This window comes from Amborella trichopoda, chromosome 1, assembly GCF_054954075.1.
Source record: "Amborella trichopoda isolate Santa Cruz 75 chromosome 1, AtrichopodaSantaCruz75HAP2 v2.0, whole genome shotgun sequence".
NCBI lineage: Eukaryota > Viridiplantae > Streptophyta > Magnoliopsida > Amborellales > Amborellaceae > Amborella > Amborella trichopoda.
This window is the reverse complement of record NC_142336.1, coordinates 42688972-42707205: the sequence shown is the minus strand read 5'-3', so window position 1 is coordinate 42707205 and position 18234 is coordinate 42688972. Positions and strand designations below refer to the sequence as shown.

At 37.6% G+C, this 18234-nt stretch overlaps 1 protein-coding gene across 2 annotated transcripts; it reads left to right on the top strand.

Annotated features, from left to right (window-relative positions):
• The first annotated feature begins 333 nt into the window (after positions 1-333).
• On the top strand, positions 334-17981 carry TLP7 (tubby like protein 7). Of its 2 annotated transcripts, none has more exons than XM_011631075.3 (4): positions 334-908; positions 2893-3004; positions 5320-5449; positions 17157-17981. In XM_011631075.3, exons 1-4 carry the CDS (start codon positions 555-557, stop codon positions 17734-17736), a joined length of 1176 nt encoding a protein of 391 aa, XP_011629377.1. In that variant the 5' UTR covers positions 334-554; the 3' UTR covers positions 17737-17981. The 2 variants fall into 2 exon arrangements, with proteins under 2 accessions (XP_011629377.1, XP_006830266.1); XM_006830203.4 differs by having other exon boundaries at positions 335-908; positions 2893-2980.
• Positions 17982-18234: the final 253 nt, after the last annotated feature.

Sequence of the window (18234 nt, the reverse complement as noted above, 5' to 3'; positions counted from 1 at the left end):
TTGAGTTGAGGTTATTGTGGTAGCACCAACAGGTTCAATTACTGAGAGGTTTTCATCATCACCAACGTATTTGAAAATCACTAACTATTTTTAAAAATAAATTGAGCCTGTATTTTCCACTGATCTATCTACAATGATTTACTCACAAAAAAAAAGAAAAAAAGAAAAAAAAGAGAGTAAACGGTCCAATTCAGAGTGCCGAAAAATAATAATGAGAGAACTCCCTCAAAAGATAAATGAAAACATAGAAAAAACAAGAAAAAATTTAAAGAGAAAAAAGAAAAAACAGAAAAAAAAAAAAAAATTTAAAGTCCACATGCCTTCTGTCCACGTTACTGGGTCAATCCAAGGCAACAAGGGAGTCACGAGGCCAGTCACCCCCGTTATGACCCTAATTTCTCTCCGGAGGCCAGTCGCCCCCCTTATGACCCTAATTTCTCTCCGGATAAAACCACAGACCCAAAAACAAGTCTCTCTCCCTTTTTGCTCCCGCTTTGCGCTATGTAAAAAAACCAGAACCCAATTTCTTTGTTTCTAGTGCCAGGTGCGTGGCCATGTCTTTGCGAGCCCTGGTCAAGAGAGGCTCCATGTCCAGGAAAGGCTTGAGCTTGAGGCTCTCTGCAATTTCTTTTGCGGAGCAAAAGACGAGAGTAGAAGTAGAGAGAGAAGAAGAGGATGATGAAGAAAATGGGGAAAATGGAGGGGAAGAGAGTGGGTGGTCAAGCATGTTTCCCGAGATTTTGGTTGATATTATACAGAGGGTGGAGTCGAGCTATGGAGCTTGGCCTCCGCGTAAGAATGTAGTGGCCTGTGCGTCTGTCTGCCAGAGATGGAGGGAAATCACGAGGGGATTAGTCAAATCGCCATTGCAAGGCGGACAGATCACCTTCCCTTTCTCTCTAAAGCAGGTGAAATTAGCTAAAAAATTGGAGAGGAAAAATATCTGGCGATTTTCCCTTTCTTCATTTCTGAGCTCAACTATTGCCATTTGTTTGCTTCTTTTTAAATAATTTTTTATTTTGATAGTTCTGATATTTTAACCTCTGGAAAAGAATTCTTCTTTTCTTTGGTTGGATCTGGTGCTTAGGGTTTATGCCTTTGGTTCTTTGAAAGAGTTGATCTCAGATCAAATAAGCATTGGTATGATCTGATACAGGGTTAGGAGAATGATTGTTGCCTTTTCTTTTTCAATTAATGTGGTTCTTTGTGGTTGGTTGTTCTATATTGCCTGAAATTTTTGCAGATTCTGATACAATTTTTGAATTGCTTTCAGCACTTCGTGTTCCATGTTTGGATTACTGGATTATATGCTTTGTTTTTATATTTTATTCTATGTGGTAGACGTAATAGTGGAAGAGTGTTCAGTCTCAGTCTCAGAAAAATGTGAACGAAGTTGATATTGTTTTGTTTTGAAGTGGAGTTCTCTTGGAAGGCTGCATGCCTTTGTTTGGGAATTTATATATTATCTTTTGGCTGTAGTCTTTTGCTTGGGATGAGTAAAATGTGTTGCATGTCTTGTTGCCTTCACTACTCTATGAATATGCTTTCTCGAGTTTTAGAGCAAGATTTTGGAAGTGCAATATGAGTAGTAAATGGAGGTCCTATTGGACCCATCTTACTTAGAGGTTCTGCAGATTACTGAGGATCTGTTGGATAGTGGTTTGGGTATGTGCTTCTGTGTCTTTTATATCATTTTCTACAGCTTGGCATAATGATTCTGCTCCCATAATACTGAAAAACTTTAAATGTGCATCTATGGTCCACTCTTTGATGATATTTTCTTGACACATTTTCCATAATACCTGTTTTTTTTTTTTTTTTTGAGTTTGAAACAGATTTTCACCTGGTGGGTTGAAATTGAATCAGTATCTGATGTTCTCTTTTACACATTTATTTTTTGAATAGTGATTTAATCTTTTAAGTATGGAAGGAATTGAGTCCATGTTTTTTGGTTTCAATAGAAGTTGAATTATTTTGTTGGTGGTTCTTTTGGCAAGTCTAGAGTCTCATATTTCGGCATACAATTAGTTTAGGTGTTTGAGTGACCTTTGTACCGCTAAGGATTAGCCTAAACAAATTTTGTAGAGGCAAAATATGAATTCCAAACTTAACCTCAATGCAGGATGATATTTCACGAAGTTGAGTTAGCCTGGCTTGCACTCGGTCAGTAGGTCTTCCACTATTTGTTGTTTGTTTTTTCGTATGCCTTTTGAAAGGACACGTGGTTTAGTGTCAAAGGTTTCAATGTTATAGTTGGTTATAGATGCCTAAATCTTGATGCGAAAAGGTTCTAAGATGCCAAAATCGGTGATTGAGATGATTCAAATCATCCAATCTAACTTTCCTTTATAGATGACAATTTGATAAGATGAGGATCTACTCCCGTTATGGAAAATGGTTCACTTCATAGCACACCATATGCTTCCTTTTTTCTCTGCAATCTATATTATAGTTGGTTTATGCATATGGAACTCATTTGAAATAATTTTTTAGGGGTCCTCATTTGTGGCTTCCCTACCTATTAGTAGTCAATATGCTATCTTACATTATGTTATCAACTATATCTAGAATCGTATACTTAGAAACAAAAACCAATAAAGCATTGCGTATAAGAACATATATGTGATTGAATTAATCTTAGATTTTTGGACAGCTTGTGGGTGGCTAACATTAACATTGTTAATTCTTTACCAGAAATCCTAACCAGTAGATTGCTTCTGTTGCTATCTGTGTCAAGTTAGCTGAAGTCATACTGCTGCCTCAAGTTCTTATTTTTGAGCACTTGTAACTAGATTTGCTCTTTTTGGTAGATGGTGTTTTACTTATTGTTTTGAACAATAGATACTTTCTTATTATTTTTAAATTCATGGTTTGATTTTGTTCTCTGTGCAGCCAGGGCCTCGAGACCATCCTCTGCAGTGTTTGATTAAGAGGGACAAGCAGACCTCCACATTTTACTTGTACCTGGGGCCAACCCAATGTAAGCCAATGCTACTACCTACAAGTTAAGTCAATATCGTCAAGCTACTATAGTTTATGATTTATTAGCTGTCATGGTTTGTTTGTTGGACATGTTGGGCAAAATGCCATTTGAACCATGGATGCATGTTACTATTTATTAGTGAACACTATCAGTCATTTTAGTTATAAGGGATTCTGAACAAAGAAGCAAAAGAACCTAGTTAGTTTGGGGTTGGTATTCCTTGGTAAATGGCCATTGCACGATATACACAGGTATGCTTCTATAACCTCTATAGGGCTGCCAATGGGCCGGCTAGGGTTCGTTTGGACCAGCTTGATTTGACTTGGGGTATGCCTGGTCTAGCGAAGTTCTAGCTTGAGACCACAGGCCATGGCTCAACCACATTGGCCTTGTCCCTGCCTGAAGTTTGTGTTCTGCCTGTTCCAATTGGTAGCACTGACCACAAAGGGCTGCCAACCAGCCGGGATAATGCCAGGCTAAGGGTTACCCTAGGCTCAGCTCAAACTTCCATGCTAGGCTCGGACACAGTCCAAGATTGAAGTCGTTAGAGCCAAGCCCTGTCTGAGCCCAATGGTCGAACTCGGCCTGGCCTGGTTGGCAGCCCTAGACCAATATATGTGCATATTATGCACATGTTTGTTTGAGACCATACATACTTGTATAATTATCCACTTTGAGAGTTTGAAGTTTTTTCGTATATATTAGTTTGGTAAACTAAAAAGCTTATGTATTCCAAAGACCCATTTGTTCTCTTGGGGGGGAAAAAATCCTAGACATGAGTATTTTTAGGACACCAACTTTTAGGGATGTGACCTACTCAACCTAGCAAACCTAAAAATAGAAAACAACAAATTGAATATGCCCTCGATTGGCATAAAAAAGTTCATGCTCTAGGATGCAAATAGACTGTCTCATTTTGGTCGGACATTTATAGGTGTGTAGGTATTCAAAATCTTGTCATTTACTTATTCTTTTCTTGAAAATACTCGTCTGGTGATTCTAATGCTGATCCCAAAATCTCAGATCAAGAAAATCCTCCTGTAGACCATTTGTCCGAGGACGTAAATGGATTTTTTGCTCCTGCGGTCGCATATAATACGCTCATTAGTAAATAAGTTATCTTGAAATTAAAACCTAGGCTATTCCAACTGATCATTAAGGGAAAAAAAATCAACTAGGCCGGAGGAATGCATAAAGGGTTAATACATAAGGAATGCATAAATTAAGCAATCAAGCCCAAGTTATCTTGACAATCTGTTCCATTTGATTTTATTATTTAATTAAGGAATGCATAAATTAAGCAATCAAGCCCAAGTCTTAATACAAGGAAGGAAATGGTTGCTTGGAGAAATGTCATGTTTGGTGGGAGTGCACCATGTAACGAGGCGAAAAACCTAGTAGATACTAGGCAATAGAAAACTGTTACTGGTGAGCCAAAATCACAAGACATATATTTGTTTTTTGAAGAAATGTTAACTAAAATCACAAGACATTAATCAATGGAAAATTATTATTTGTGAACGTTTTGTTCTTGCTTTTAATCTTCTGTGTCCCACATGCAAATTCTCCGATGAGGTTACTTGTATGCCACAAAATCGACAACTTCCCTCAAAAACAACTGCCTAATCATGTTCAATGGCTTTCAATATTTATGCAAGGGAAAAAAAGTCCCTCTAGTTTAGGCTTGATAGTGGGCCTAGCTCAATAAATTCTCTTTCTGTAGCTCTTTGAGGTGCATGAAGAAAAGCGAGTTGACACAAGGGAAGATTACCTCTTGATTTTTTTGTTATGCTTTTATTTGTGGCGTAAGTTTAACGTGTACTGCATCTCTACTCATTTGATGCTTGCATAAAATGAAAATCTTTAGTATTTGATTGCTTAACATTTTTTTTTTTTATGAATTGATTGCTTAGCAAAATTTCTTTTAGTTACATATGTGAATTTTGTAACACATCTAATCTCTGTCTCTTTAAGTTTTTACTGGTTCTGGATAATTTCATTTAATGTTAAAAACTCAAACTCCATGGGTGAATCAGTCCCTTCCAACCTAGTTGATTTGCTTAGTTCAACTGTCAACTCGGGAAAACTCATGCGAGGTTTCAAGTTTTTGTGAAGATCATTTTGGAAAAATAAACAAAAGTCAAACCCAGTTTGTGTCGAAGTCAAACCACATCCCTACAACATCTTGGAAATTCCATTTACAAGTCAAAATAAGACAAGGGTATATAACATTTTTAGGTATAGAGCTCATAGAATGGAGTGTAGAGATGGCTCAATGAGAGTTTTTCCTTCTCGGAAATGATTTTTTTTTATTCTAACTAATGTTTCTTTTGCAGCATTTGTGGATAAAGGGAAGTTCCTCTTGGCAGCTCGTAGATTTAGGCATCGTGCTCATACTGAATACATCATTTCTCTTACGACAGATGACTTCTCCCAAGGGAGCAGTGCATACATGGGAAAACTAAGGTATGTCTTACCAATGAAATTCGAGCCTCAATCTTTTTTATTCTGACAAAACATGATCTTAACCTCTTGGGATCTGGCAAGTCTTACTGGTTCCCAAGGTTTTGTGATACTTTCCAAATACTTGGTTTAGCCGAGTCAGACTTGGACGAGTCTGACTTGCTGACTTGGAACTAGGACCTTTGCAGTTTCAAGCCAAGTCCAAGGCTTAGAACACTGCTTAGAATTAACTGCTGTAGGTTTCGAGGGTGTTTGTGAATGACTTGTTTACGTTCATTTTATTCTTCTTATTTACGGGAGTACTACTTTTGAATAATGGGATTATGGTCCATTTGTGGGATCACTCATGTCGGCCATCCACGTGCTGGAAATATCAAAAAGCTAGTTTTTTTAACTTGTCAAAGATTAGTTTAAAGTATCTTACCTGTAGTTTAACTTAAAAACTTTGGAAAGGCCCTTCACTCCTCTTTGAATATTTTTAGCACTCAACCACCTCTTTCTCTCTCAAAAAAAAAAAAAGAAAAAAAATGTAAAGTATCTTACCCTTAGTGTAACTTAAAATTTTGGAAAAGGCCCTTCACCCCTCTCTAAATACTTTTTAGCAATCCACCACCTCTCCCTCTCTCTTTCTCTCTCTCAAAACTTCACAGAAGTTGTGCGAGTAGAATCCTTACAAGAAAACTCTCTCCCTCCTCCCTTGAAGCAGGATGATTGGAGTGGACATAGAGAGAGTGTGGGAGAGCTATGGTATTAGAGAAGAGCGATTGGAGTGGATAGAGAGAGAGAGAGAGCGGGAGCCATAGAATTAGAGAAGAGAGATGTGACTGGGGATGGGGTGTGTATGTATGAGAGAGAGAGAGAGAGAGAGAGAGAGAGAGAGAGAGAGAGAGAGAGAGAGAGAGAGAGAGAGTTGTTCCTAAATTTTACAAAAATATTCCCTTTGATCTGCCTAATATGAGCTCAATACCAATGGTAAAACTAGTGTTTAAAAACTAACCGGTTGCTTCTTGTTCACTGCCAGAACCGAGTTCGCTTGCTGAGTTGAACTAGTAAACCTGGAAAAAGTTGGGCAGATTTTCAAAAAAATATTTATGGAGAATAATGTGTGTGGGAATTGAACCCAACTAATCAACCAGGCATGCTACAGTGCTACAAGCCTAGAAGAAACCATTTGTTGGCCAAAAGAACTATTTTTTTTTATAAATGAAAGTACACATGCGCAATTGGACTTTCCATTTATTAAAGTTGTGCACTAGCCAAGTCGTCGTGTCTTATTTTTCAGACTCAAATGATTTTCTATTCATTACATAAATTTGTACAATGTAAAAGTATTTAACTTCTATTATTTGCAGCCGAAATTTATGCCATCATTTTTTTTCAATCCATTTGTAGTCTCATATTTTGAAGTCCTATATGAAAGGTAAAATTGTTAGAGAAGCGCAATTTATTGGTCCAAGCAACTTCCTAGGCATTAACTAAATATTCCTGGCACTTACTTGGACTTTTAATTTAAGGGGCCCTTGTAGAGTCTATGTAAGTCTTTCAGGCACTAGTAGGCCTTTTTACCTTGAAACTTTTGAGTGGAACGAACTTGGTATAAATATTGAGAAAGGTGGTAATTGTGAACGCATTCCTACTTTTTACGGGTATAAATGTTGGGTTTTGTGACCTTTAAAGCCTAGAGTGTTTGTAAGCGTAATATTTTATAGTGGAATATGCATTTTAGTGGGAGTGTGTGTGTTGACTAACCAAGGGTTGGGTGATTTATGGCCCTGATCATGTCCAAAACCCTTACCCGGAATATGGCACAGTCGAGAAGGGTTTTCAGTGGGTAGGTCATCCCTTGTTGAGGTTGAAGAGATGCCCTTGGATGATGTTTATAGGCGAGAAGAACTGTGTGGTCTTTGGTGTGCTGTTGTGGGCCTGTGAGAGCAAGGGCCAAAGCTTCAACAAATTCCCGCGCGACATGTACGCATGACAATCGCATTAATGGGAAGCAGTCTTATAAAGGAACACATGTACATGTGCATTGAACATTGTTCAAAAAAATGGACCGCCCAACGCCTAGGCGGTCCAAAAGGCCTGGGCGCATCGCTCAGGTCTAGGCCGTGGTCCCTAGGCGGCCGCTCAGGGCCAGTACCCCGTCCAAAGGCAGAAAAGTACCTTTTTTTTTTTTTTCCTCTTTTTTTTCAAGATATAAAAGTTTAGAATGATGGGTTTTAGGTTCATTTGAACCCTAAACCTACAATAACCCCTTTTAGAGAGAAAGAAACCTAAAAAAAACTACATTTCATTGGATTGAATCATCAAAGTGTTTCTCAAAGTTTGGAGTTCGAGCAACCAAAGTAAGTGCATTTTTTAGATTGCTTGTTTGATTTTGAGATGTCTTCTTCAGGAGTTAGTGGGAGTGGAGATCCGGGTTGAAAATATGGATACAACCCGAATCCAAATGACAAAAATTGTGTTAGATGCATTTTTTGTGAAAAAGATACAAAAGGAGCCATAAACCGGTTTAAGAAACATCTTGTAGATATTAAAAGGGCTGTTGCCTTTTGTAAAAATGTTCCTGAAGCTATCAGAGCGGAGATTGAGCAATTTATAAGTTATGTAAAACTAAAACAATAACAAAATCCTTGTTATAGATCTATTTCTATTTCATCTATTTCTAGAAGAAGTGATCCGGGTTGGAAGTATGGGTACAACCTAAAACCAAATGATAAAAATTGTATAAGGTGTAATTTTGTGAAAAAGATACCAATGGGGGTATTAGCCGATTCAAAAAACACCTGCTGGTGTTAGAGGTAATGTTGCTTTTTGTACAAAAGTTCCTGAAGCAGTTCGGGATGAGATTAGACATTTTCTGAATTTGAAGAACCAGAAAAGGATGAAAATAAGCCTTGTTCTATGGAAGTATCTTCTCCAGGTTCTAGTCGAAGTGGTGATTCGGGTTGGAAGTATGGTTATAATTCGAATCCAAGTGATAAAAATCGTATTAAATGTAATTATTGTGGAAAGGATACAAATGGGGGCATTTACCGGTTTAAAAAACACCTTGCCAATATTAAGGGGGATGTTGCCTTGTGTAAAAATGTTCTTGAGGCTACCAAAGAGGAAATTATACAATATTTGAGTTCAGAGAAGCACAAAGAAAAGGGTAGAGCAGTCAAGATTCCTAGGACCTCATCTGCACAGATTGCACGTAGTAGTAAGAGGAAGGTAGAAGAGGAGGAGGAGGAAGAGGCAGATTAAGAAGAAACAGAGGAGGACAAGCATTATATTGAAGAGGGAGATGACTCTGATGATGATGGCCTAGACTTTGATGCATATGATGAGGCTTGCCCTGGTGATATTCTCTCTGATGATGATGTTGATGACGACTGAAGACTCTTGCCTCTTGGTGCTGAGTGTCGAGTCTGTTAACTGTTGTGTTGCGTCATGAGAGTTGACTTTTGTTAGATTGTATATTTTATAAATTTTTGTATATTTCTGTTGTTTTGACTGTTGACTTTTATATCTTACACTTGTATGGTTTACAGTTTACTGTTTTAATTATATGTATTATCAAAATTCTCTTCTCGACGTCTATTTTTTTTGTTTCCAACTTGGAATATAGTATATTGATAAGTTGGTATGTTTTTTTACTTTTTTTCAATTGGGCAGCCGCCTAGGCGCAAGGCGGCCTGGACCCCCCAGGCCGCCTAGGAACCGCCTAGCGCTTTTTGATACACTGACATTGGAAGAGCGCCTTTTGCATTATGGTGACAAGAGCTAGACTTGCTCTTAACAAGGGAAACTAAAATCCACATTCTAGGATCATGGTCTCATTGTCTATCATCCAACTTTGACAAACCAATCATAGTCCCCTGAAATGAGACTGTAGGCCATGGGTCTTTGTTGAGAAGGATAAGAAAACGATCGCTAATCATGGTTTCTAGGGTGAGGGAAGTTCTTTATTATCATTAATTTTTGGCCCATTGATACCAGTACACTCTTAATATATTTTATTTTGGTACTAGAAATGTTTTTATAATTTTTAAATATTTTTCAGAATTTCAAAATATTCATTTTGTTGTAATTTTAATCAAAAGGGTATTTCTGAAATTTGCAGAACTTGAAATAAAACATGTGGGACCAAGGATCCAGTCCCACATGTATATATATGTTTATTTTATGGGTGAGGTATATATATGTTTATTTTATGGATGAGGCCCCTGCCCCCCCTAGTGGGCGATGCTTTATTTTTTAATAAACTAAAGTGGTACGCCACCTTTTTAGGGATAAGGGGCATGCCAGTTATTTAGGAAGTGGGGGCACGCCCCCGCTCCACTTTCTTCTAGTTGTTTAATTATATAAATTAGTTAAAAATAGGAAAATTTTTCAAATAAGATTTGGTTTCCTTATCCAATGAAAGTTTTTTTAAAATATAGATTATCCTTGATTATGAGAGATCTAGATTATGATAAGATTGATCCTACTCCAATTTTAAATAGGAGTTAGACCTTGGTCAATCTAAAAAGATAAGGTTCAGATCTTTCTACCCAAAATCATGATAGCTGATTTGTGAGATGGATGACTTTTATTAAATCTCTCACCCTACAGATTTCCTACTTATTTTAAAGTTTGAAGGTCTAGCTAGAAATTGGATAAGACATTCTTAGATTGAAATCATATTCAAAATAGGAAGTAGATCTTGTTTATATTTAAACAAGATTTGAACTCCAACTCTTAATACAATAAGATCTCTCTCTCATGCAGACATTCTTAGATTGAAATCCTATTCAAAATTGGAAATAGATCTTGTTTAAATATAAACAAGATTTAAACTCCAACTCTTAATACAATAAGATCTCTCTCATGCCACCCTCTCTCCTATTCTCCTCCATGCCACTTTCTCTTGCTCTATCAAGCCATATTATCTTCTCTCTATAAATTGAAAACCACGTGACTCTCTCTTGCCTAAGAGGGAGTCACACCATCTCTCTCTTATTTGAGTGACTTTTATCAAAGATATTAAAAAGAGAAAGGTAGGGTTTTCAAACCCTAAGTGAGGTTTGCTGATTTTTTAAGAAGAAGAGAGGTACTATCAACCAATAGAGAAATAAATCCTCAAGCCTTACCCTAATTTGTTCCTATAGGGTTTGTAGAAACCCTAGTTAAGTTTTTGAGCTCACTAAAACCCTAAATTGAAAGGTATTGCTTGAAAAGCTTCTCATCTCGGAATTTCCAGCAACAATTTAAGGAATAAAAGTGCGTCATCGATAAGGGAAACGGGTGTGGGGTGTATCAAGACCTGTGAGAGTAACTCCAGGCATCTTCCAGTAAGTCTTCCTAATAGTTTTAATTAATTTTCAATATTATTTTTTATTTTCTGTAAATTTTCAGGAATTTGTATTGCACTAAAAATTATAGTGGAAGTTTGTTTACAACTCTTGGATAGTTTTTATTTCTTTTGGCAATGAAAATAAAGATATTAGGTTGTACCTAGGGCATTATTTTGATTTACAACAATATTTAGTGGCCTTTGTAAGTGGAATTCGGGTATATTGAATAAAATTAAAAGTAAAAGAAATTTTTTTAATTTAATATCTTGAGTTCCACATAGCCACTCCTTTCAACAAAATGCTAGTATTTAACTAAATCTAAGCTGTATGGAATGGACCAACTATTTCACTGGTTTAGGCCTAATTGATTATTATCCAAAGACTAACAAGCTTAAGTTCAACCGATCTCACTATATGTTCAAGCCATGCAGATAAGCATTCAGTCTAGGCAGGATTGTTTTGGCAAAAAATGATAAAAGATTCCGAAAAATTATATGAATTGATTAGTGTGATTAGAAACCGTCCATTTTGTTGCAATTTAATCTTATTCTAGTTAATTCTGATTGGTTCAAGGTACACAGGTTCTTGTTGCTAAAACCAAGTTATTGTTTAAATCGACAAATCGGTTTCAATGGCCTGCTTGTTTGTCATACCTATTATTGTCATAAATCTTGCTGGGTGATGTCATTTGGTCTACCATTTTGTCTTTAGTCTTTGTAATAGGAAATTAATGTTGCGTCAACCTAGACTAGAGCCTAGCTGAGTAGTGAAGACCTACCAACACAACAGATGTCTATTCCACAATGGAGTTGTTGGAAAGTTTAAAATTGTTTATGTTCGCTGTTAGTGATTGAAATGAAGTTAGAAACTGATCAAAATGTGCTCATGTTTGGATAAGTGCTTGTCTACTCCGATGAAATACTCCAGGGGCAAGTAATCCTCTAAACCCAGGCCATCTAAACAGATACTTCTATGAGGGAAACTAGGAGAAAAGCTTTCTTTATTAGGACGATTTAGTGCTAGCAGAAACTAAAGTTCTAGATGTCTCGGTTTCAATTACTTATCATTGAGGTAATCAATTCAGAGATTAAGGCACTCTTTGGTTACACATTTTTCTTGGCAATACTGCTGTTTGTTTCTTCCATTTAAGATTGAAAAGCATCCTAGCTTGGACTGCCGCTATCCACAGGAAATCTTGCTTAACCCTGAAATGCTGTGGAAGCTTTTGTGCATGGATAAAAACTAATTTTCCTTTATTCCACTAAAAAGTGGACTTCTGATGTCACTATGACCACTCCTAGACACCTAAATTTGGCTACATTCTTGCTTGACTTAGAGGATCTTACCTATGAACCATAGGACTACAACAACACTAAATTACAGCCTACATATACCCTAAGTTCACAAGAATTTACCCATAGAAATCCATGTCTTTTCAGCCCTAAATCTAGATTATCTTTTTGGGAATCAAAAGAGCTTTCCAATGGTCCAAGTTTTACCTCATTTTGATATATCACTTCAAAGTTACCGTTCACTTAATGAGGCAAGCTAAAGCAGGATTATTTTGTTGCGCAACTCGTGATTTAGCTTCGAAAGTAATCGAAATAGAGATTTAGCTTCGATACAGATCACGTTTTTTTTAAAAAATGTAATGAGAGCCTTGTAATGAAGTAAGTGTGTCTTTTTCTATTATTATTATAAAATATGGGATCTCCTACTATCTTCTAATGTCAAAATTCTCTATCATTCTCTATCCATGTGTGTTATTTTGTAATCTCCTACTGCCTTCTAATGTCAAAATCTCTGTCACTCTCTATCCATGTGTGTGCTTGATGTTTAGACTTGCAAAATTTCCCTTGACAATACAATATGCTTTGAATGCAGGAAAAAATAAAAAATAAAAAAATTTGAAGTACATGGTGTCCACGATCAAGAAGACTTGCTATTTTTGGAAAGTAATCGGAATAGAGATTTAGCTTTGATACGTATCACGTTTCTAATAGCTCTAGGATTTGTTGCCTTTTTTTAAAATATAATTGGTAAAGAGTTTTACATTCAAATAGGACTACAACACAAATGACACCATGACACAGATAAAATCCTAGTTTGAACTATAATAATGAAATCAAAATCGCTTTTCAAAGTTAACCATGAGATATTGTTTGTATCTTTTGTAAACAATTTCCCTTGTGGAATACGAGTGTCTATTAATTGACCTTAGTTCTGATTCTGGGTCTAAGCTTCAATAGTCAATACATTGACCTCATATCGACGGAACCCTTCTTCAGGTCTTATAGACCTTTGATCTCAATTGCTTGTTGAGGTTCTAAGTTGCTAAGGCACAAGATGTCATTGATGTATGAAATTTGATTCTAAAGGTGTTAAAACTCTATGCTTAGAGCTCCAAATCTCGATTGCCATCTGAGTCGAACTGGATTCCGAATTGATTCAATTCTTGATTCCAAGCTGGTATGAATCTCGATTCCAAAACGTCACAAACTCGATTCCAAAGATGTAGGAATCTCGATTCTATATATGAAGGAATCTCGATTCCATATAGGTTAGAAACTCGATTCCAAAGGGGTCAGAATCTCGATTCCATGTAGGGATTTCAATTCCATTTCGGTCGAATCTCATTTCGTATGAACTAGGAATCCCATTTCCCGTGATTCCCCTTGTACAGGTGTTGATACTAAAAATAGAAATCTTCTAGCTTACCATGATTCCTAAAACGATTCAAAATCTATGGCATTTCCAAGAACTTTGGTATAACCAACATAGTCTTATTTTGGCATGCCTTAGTATTTATTGGATTGAGGGTGACCATTGGAAAGCTCTTCAGTTCATTACAAGATAATCTAGGTCCTTGTGGCAAGAGTTACACCAACATTCAGATGGGGTACTTTGACCATCATGTTAGGTGGGCTTAGGATGATCTTCCTATAGGTACGCTTGCGTATGTTTTTTGACCAATTTTGAACCAACCATATAAGGGAAAAAACAAATAATGCTTTGGAAAATCAAGGAAAGAAATACTTATTTGAAAGATTGGCCTTGTCCACCATTGGGCTTTTCTGATTTTAGATGGACTATTCCATTCCTTGTGGTGGCAAAATCCTCATGGTTTACAAAACTTGTTGATTCCTATTGTGGGGGTGTGATGCCACCATGTGGCTAGACCTGATATGGCTGCTTTAGGATGACTATGATATGGTGCCGCCATGAGGCAATTTTAATGCCTGAATTTTGGATAATTTTAGTGCTTGCATTTGATGTTACCATCATGGGTCTGGTTGTGATATACCCACCTTGTGTGGTAATCAAACCTGATGCTTGAATTTCAAGTGTGGTCAATATTTGATTTTTATGGGGAAAAATGTGATTTTATTATCTTGAAGTAACCATGTGGGTTTAATATAGAATCATCCAGACTACTCTGGATTCTGGATGTCTCCCATGTAGTTAGCAATTTAGACCTATGCAACTCGGCAGTGCTGCTAGTTTTATGACCTCATGATAAGTTTTGAAGGGTTGGCTTCATAATTAGTTGTTGGAAAGCTGGAGTGGACGGGCAATTAGTTTTACCTCATGCACTCTTAAAGGAAGACCCAAATGGAGCCTTGAAAATTCTTTTCAAATTATTTTTAAAAAGGGGTAATATCAATTAAGGGTTGAAACTCCTTACAAAATCACTAAAGAGGTTAAAAGATCATAAATTATATTTGAGGATCTACTTTTAAATTTCTATTGCCGTCGTATATATCCTCAAAAAAATGATAAAGATTTCCGAGATTGCCCTTGATGGTGTTGGGAAGCCCGAATAATTAGGGGCACTTTGGTAATTTTATCCCTTATTATTCCTCATTTTAAATACCGAACAAACTGTTTGTTATTTCTAACTTGGAACAAGTAGAGGTACTTTTGTCATTCCATTAAGGCTTCTTTGGGGGTAAAATTATTAATGTACCCCTAGTTGTACTGGCTTCCCAAAACCGAATAGGGGCACTCTGTGGTATTTTTAATTTGTTTTGTGAGGACTTACTTGATTGAAATAGAAATTTAAAAGCAAACCCTCAAATGTAAATTGTGATCTTTGGACCCCTTCAGGGATTTTGTAAGGCGTTTAACCCCTTAATTGATATTTTCCCTTTTAAAAATTAAGATTAGTTTGCGTCTGAAGCCTTTCAAAAATTCTTTTGGACTAACGGGCCTTACAATTTATCTGGCTTTGACTCCTTTGGTGAGAAATGGAATGTTGGTTAAGTGTGTTTTTCTGTCACTGTATTATGTTTGGGAGTCCTTGTCACACTTCTGATGTTGCAAGATGAGAGATCCTTGACTGCTTCGTATCTTTTGGAGACTTGAACTACCGGCCTTGCTATCCATTCCGAGGAACTTGGGTTCTCTTTGGCTTCTAGTTTAGGAGCATGAGATGGTCCAACTGGCTTCTTTGGAGTTGTCTTCGAGTCCCTTGATCGTCATCTATCGCCTACCATCTGCTTGGTGGTTTGGATGGTTTTTTTGTTTTTGATACTTTTGGTGGTTTGGATGGTTGCGGTCCCATATGTTTACGGAGGTTGGCCAGCATTGTAGGCAAGTGGCCTAGTGCCTATAACTAGAGAACTTGACTGCCTTTTTCTGGTTTTCACGAGTTGTTGGGATGTTCAATTGGTTTAGGTTTTCACCAGTCCCAAATTTTCCCCAACCTTTTTTGCCTTTCGTATTGCTAACGCATCAGGTTTTTCCATTTTTACACGAAGCTCCCTTCGGGATTGCACTACTCGCCGTTTCAAACATTTATAGGAGTGTGCCCTTTCTTGTTTTCACTATGTCCGTCTTTTATTCTTTCCTTTTCCTTTACTTGTTTCTTGGATCGCCCCTCAGGGGTTGTAGATTTTGTGGTACATTGCATTGATGGGGATGCTTTCTTGGCTGGACTTGGCAGCAATGATTGGGTGGACCTTTCTTCCCACATAAGGTCCATCTTAATTAGGACTGAGCTTTCGTAGTGGGTGAGCTGTTGCAATTGGGCAGATTATCCAAGGTACTAGGGCATCGACTTCTAATTGGTGGGGGATGACCACCACCTTTTTCTCCTTAGCATTTTTTGTTATTTTCGTGGGAAATAATTTGAGCTAGGCTGCTGCCCCAGAGTAGCCATCTTCTTTGTGTCTCTCCTTCATTGTCCTTTTTCTTTTACTTTGCTCATTATCGAAAGATTTTCTGTAACATGGTCAGAGAGCTTTCTGAGTGACTCTTTTGCTGGAGGATTCTGGGTACTCCCTTCTCTGAGTATATATGTCTCCAGCATTGGGCTTTGCCTTTGTAAGGTCCGATCCATTAACTGTAATACTTGATTATCTGGTTCTTCTTTAGTTCTTTTATTAATGGTGGGTGCGGCGACTGCTGCTTGTGATGGATGTAGATGTAGATGGGGTGAACATTTGCATCTTTTATGATGTCCACCATAAGAGATGAACGATTTAACATTCTACCCATTCGCAACTGTTCAGTGCTCCAAAAATTTCCCGGGCGGTGCCCAGGCGCCAGGAGGGGTCTAGGCCATCAAGTGCAGGTACCTAGGGTCCCTAGGCGGTTTGTCGAGGCAGGCATCAAAGGACTACCTGCCTAGTTGGTCAGCGCAGGACTGGGCGATGCGTAGCCCCTCAAGCCTGCCTAGGCACTAGGTGGACCGCTTTTTGAATCAATGCAACTATTCCAACTCAAACACATGCATTTTTATGGGTATTTTGAAATTTAATCAAAAGATGTAGATAAGGTGATTCTCAATGAGTAATTTGATACATTTCCTTTTCTTTTTCTCCCTTAACAATATACTGTTTTTATGGGTTGCTTATTAAGCCAGGCAGGGTTATTTCATCAATAAGGCTGTTAAGGTGTCCAAACGGGGCCTAAGGGGCTGGAAAAAGTCTCACTGAAGTCACAAGTCATGCTGAGAATTGACATTTTTTTTTTTTATTTCAATCGGTTTTCCAGTGGAGACAGTTGTTTTGTTTATTCTCTGGTTGACTTTGTTGAAATGCAGAAAACAATTGTCAAAATGAAGAGCTATTTGTAGTTTGCCCTCATGTGATCTGCATCTCATTTTCCTTGCAGTGTAGATGGGCTCCTTTTCTTCATTACAATGATCATAAATTTCCCATTAAATTTCCATCTAGGATGCCATCAAGTGATGATGATCATCAAGGGGGGGAATAAAAAGAAATATAGGTCATGATGTTCATTGAATAGGATTACTCTTCAACCTCGAGAATTCATTTAAATTCGTGGTAACTGAGAAAGTCTTCAATTGACAATGATTATTAAGGTATATAATTATTTCACTTGGGCTCCAAATGTTTATCCATTGCTTCCTCTTCTATTTGCAGCTCTGATTTCCTCGGCACTAAGTTCACCATCTTCGACAGTCAGCCCCCCTATAATGGGGCCCACCCCACTAACAGCCGGTCCAGCCGCTGCTTTGCATCGAAGCAGATCTGCCCTCGTTTTCCGGCCATTGGAAACTACGAGATTGGTCAGGTCTCCTACAAATTCAATCTTCTCCGATCAAAGGGTCCAAGAAGAATGCTGTGCGACCTCCACTGCTCCGTTTCAACAGACGCCACGACAAACTCAAGTAAATTTACTACAGGTTCTGATATAGGAGAACCCAATTCCTGTGCAACCACAAGTCTAAGGAATAAGGCACCAAAATGGCACCAACAATTACAATGCTGGTGCTTGAATTTTCATGGAAGGGTGACTGTGGCTTCAGTGAAGAATTTCCAGCTTGTTGCTTCTGTGGACCCCTCCCAACCTGGGGCTCGAGGAGATGATGAGCTTGTGCTCCTTCAATTTGGCAAGGTTGGAGATGATTTGTTTACAATGGATTATAGGCAGCCCCTCTCGGCCTTTCAGGCTTTTGCAATATGCCTCACCAGCTTTGGTACCAAGCTCGCCTGTGAATGAAACACTTCTGATAATACTTCTTTTGCGTGTCTTGGAAGGATCTGTTGTATTTACGTGTAATACTTCTTTTGCGTACCTTGGAGGGATCTGTTGACTTCACCTGTTTCATGTTGAAATAGTTTCTATTTCCATGTTTAAAGCATGGAAAATCACCAATTCCATCTTTTGTTATCTGAAATATGTATAATGTTCTAAGACAGATGGAAATCCACTTGAATTATTGTAAAATTCTTGAAGTCTGCAAATCTTGTCAGGGCCAAAGGCCAATACTTGCATCCATTCTCCTTTCGAAGCTCGTCTTTTAAACGATCGAGTATGAATCGAATTGTGAACTTCCCTTATAATCAGTAAGTGACATTATGCTTGATTTCGATTGACAGCTCTTGTATACTCTGAAGCCAACTGCTGTTCTCCTCATTTTCCTTGAACTTGGTGATTTAATAGTACGGTTACATATTATTAAATCTCTGTTGGATTCTATGCAATGTTCGCAAAATC

Excerpts from the sequence above, each read along its gene's own strand:
- TLP7 (XM_011631075.3), top strand. The coding sequence starts at position 555 with ATGTCTTTGCGAGCCCTGGTCAAGAGAGGCTCCATGTCCAGGAAAGGC. Across the intron at positions 909-2,892 it reads TCCCTTTCTCTCTAAAGCAG|CCAGGGCCTCGAGACCATCC; the intron begins GTGAAATTAGCT and ends TTCTCTGTGCAG. Across the intron at positions 5,450-17,156 it reads GCATACATGGGAAAACTAAG|CTCTGATTTCCTCGGCACTA; the intron begins GTATGTCTTACC and ends TTCTATTTGCAG.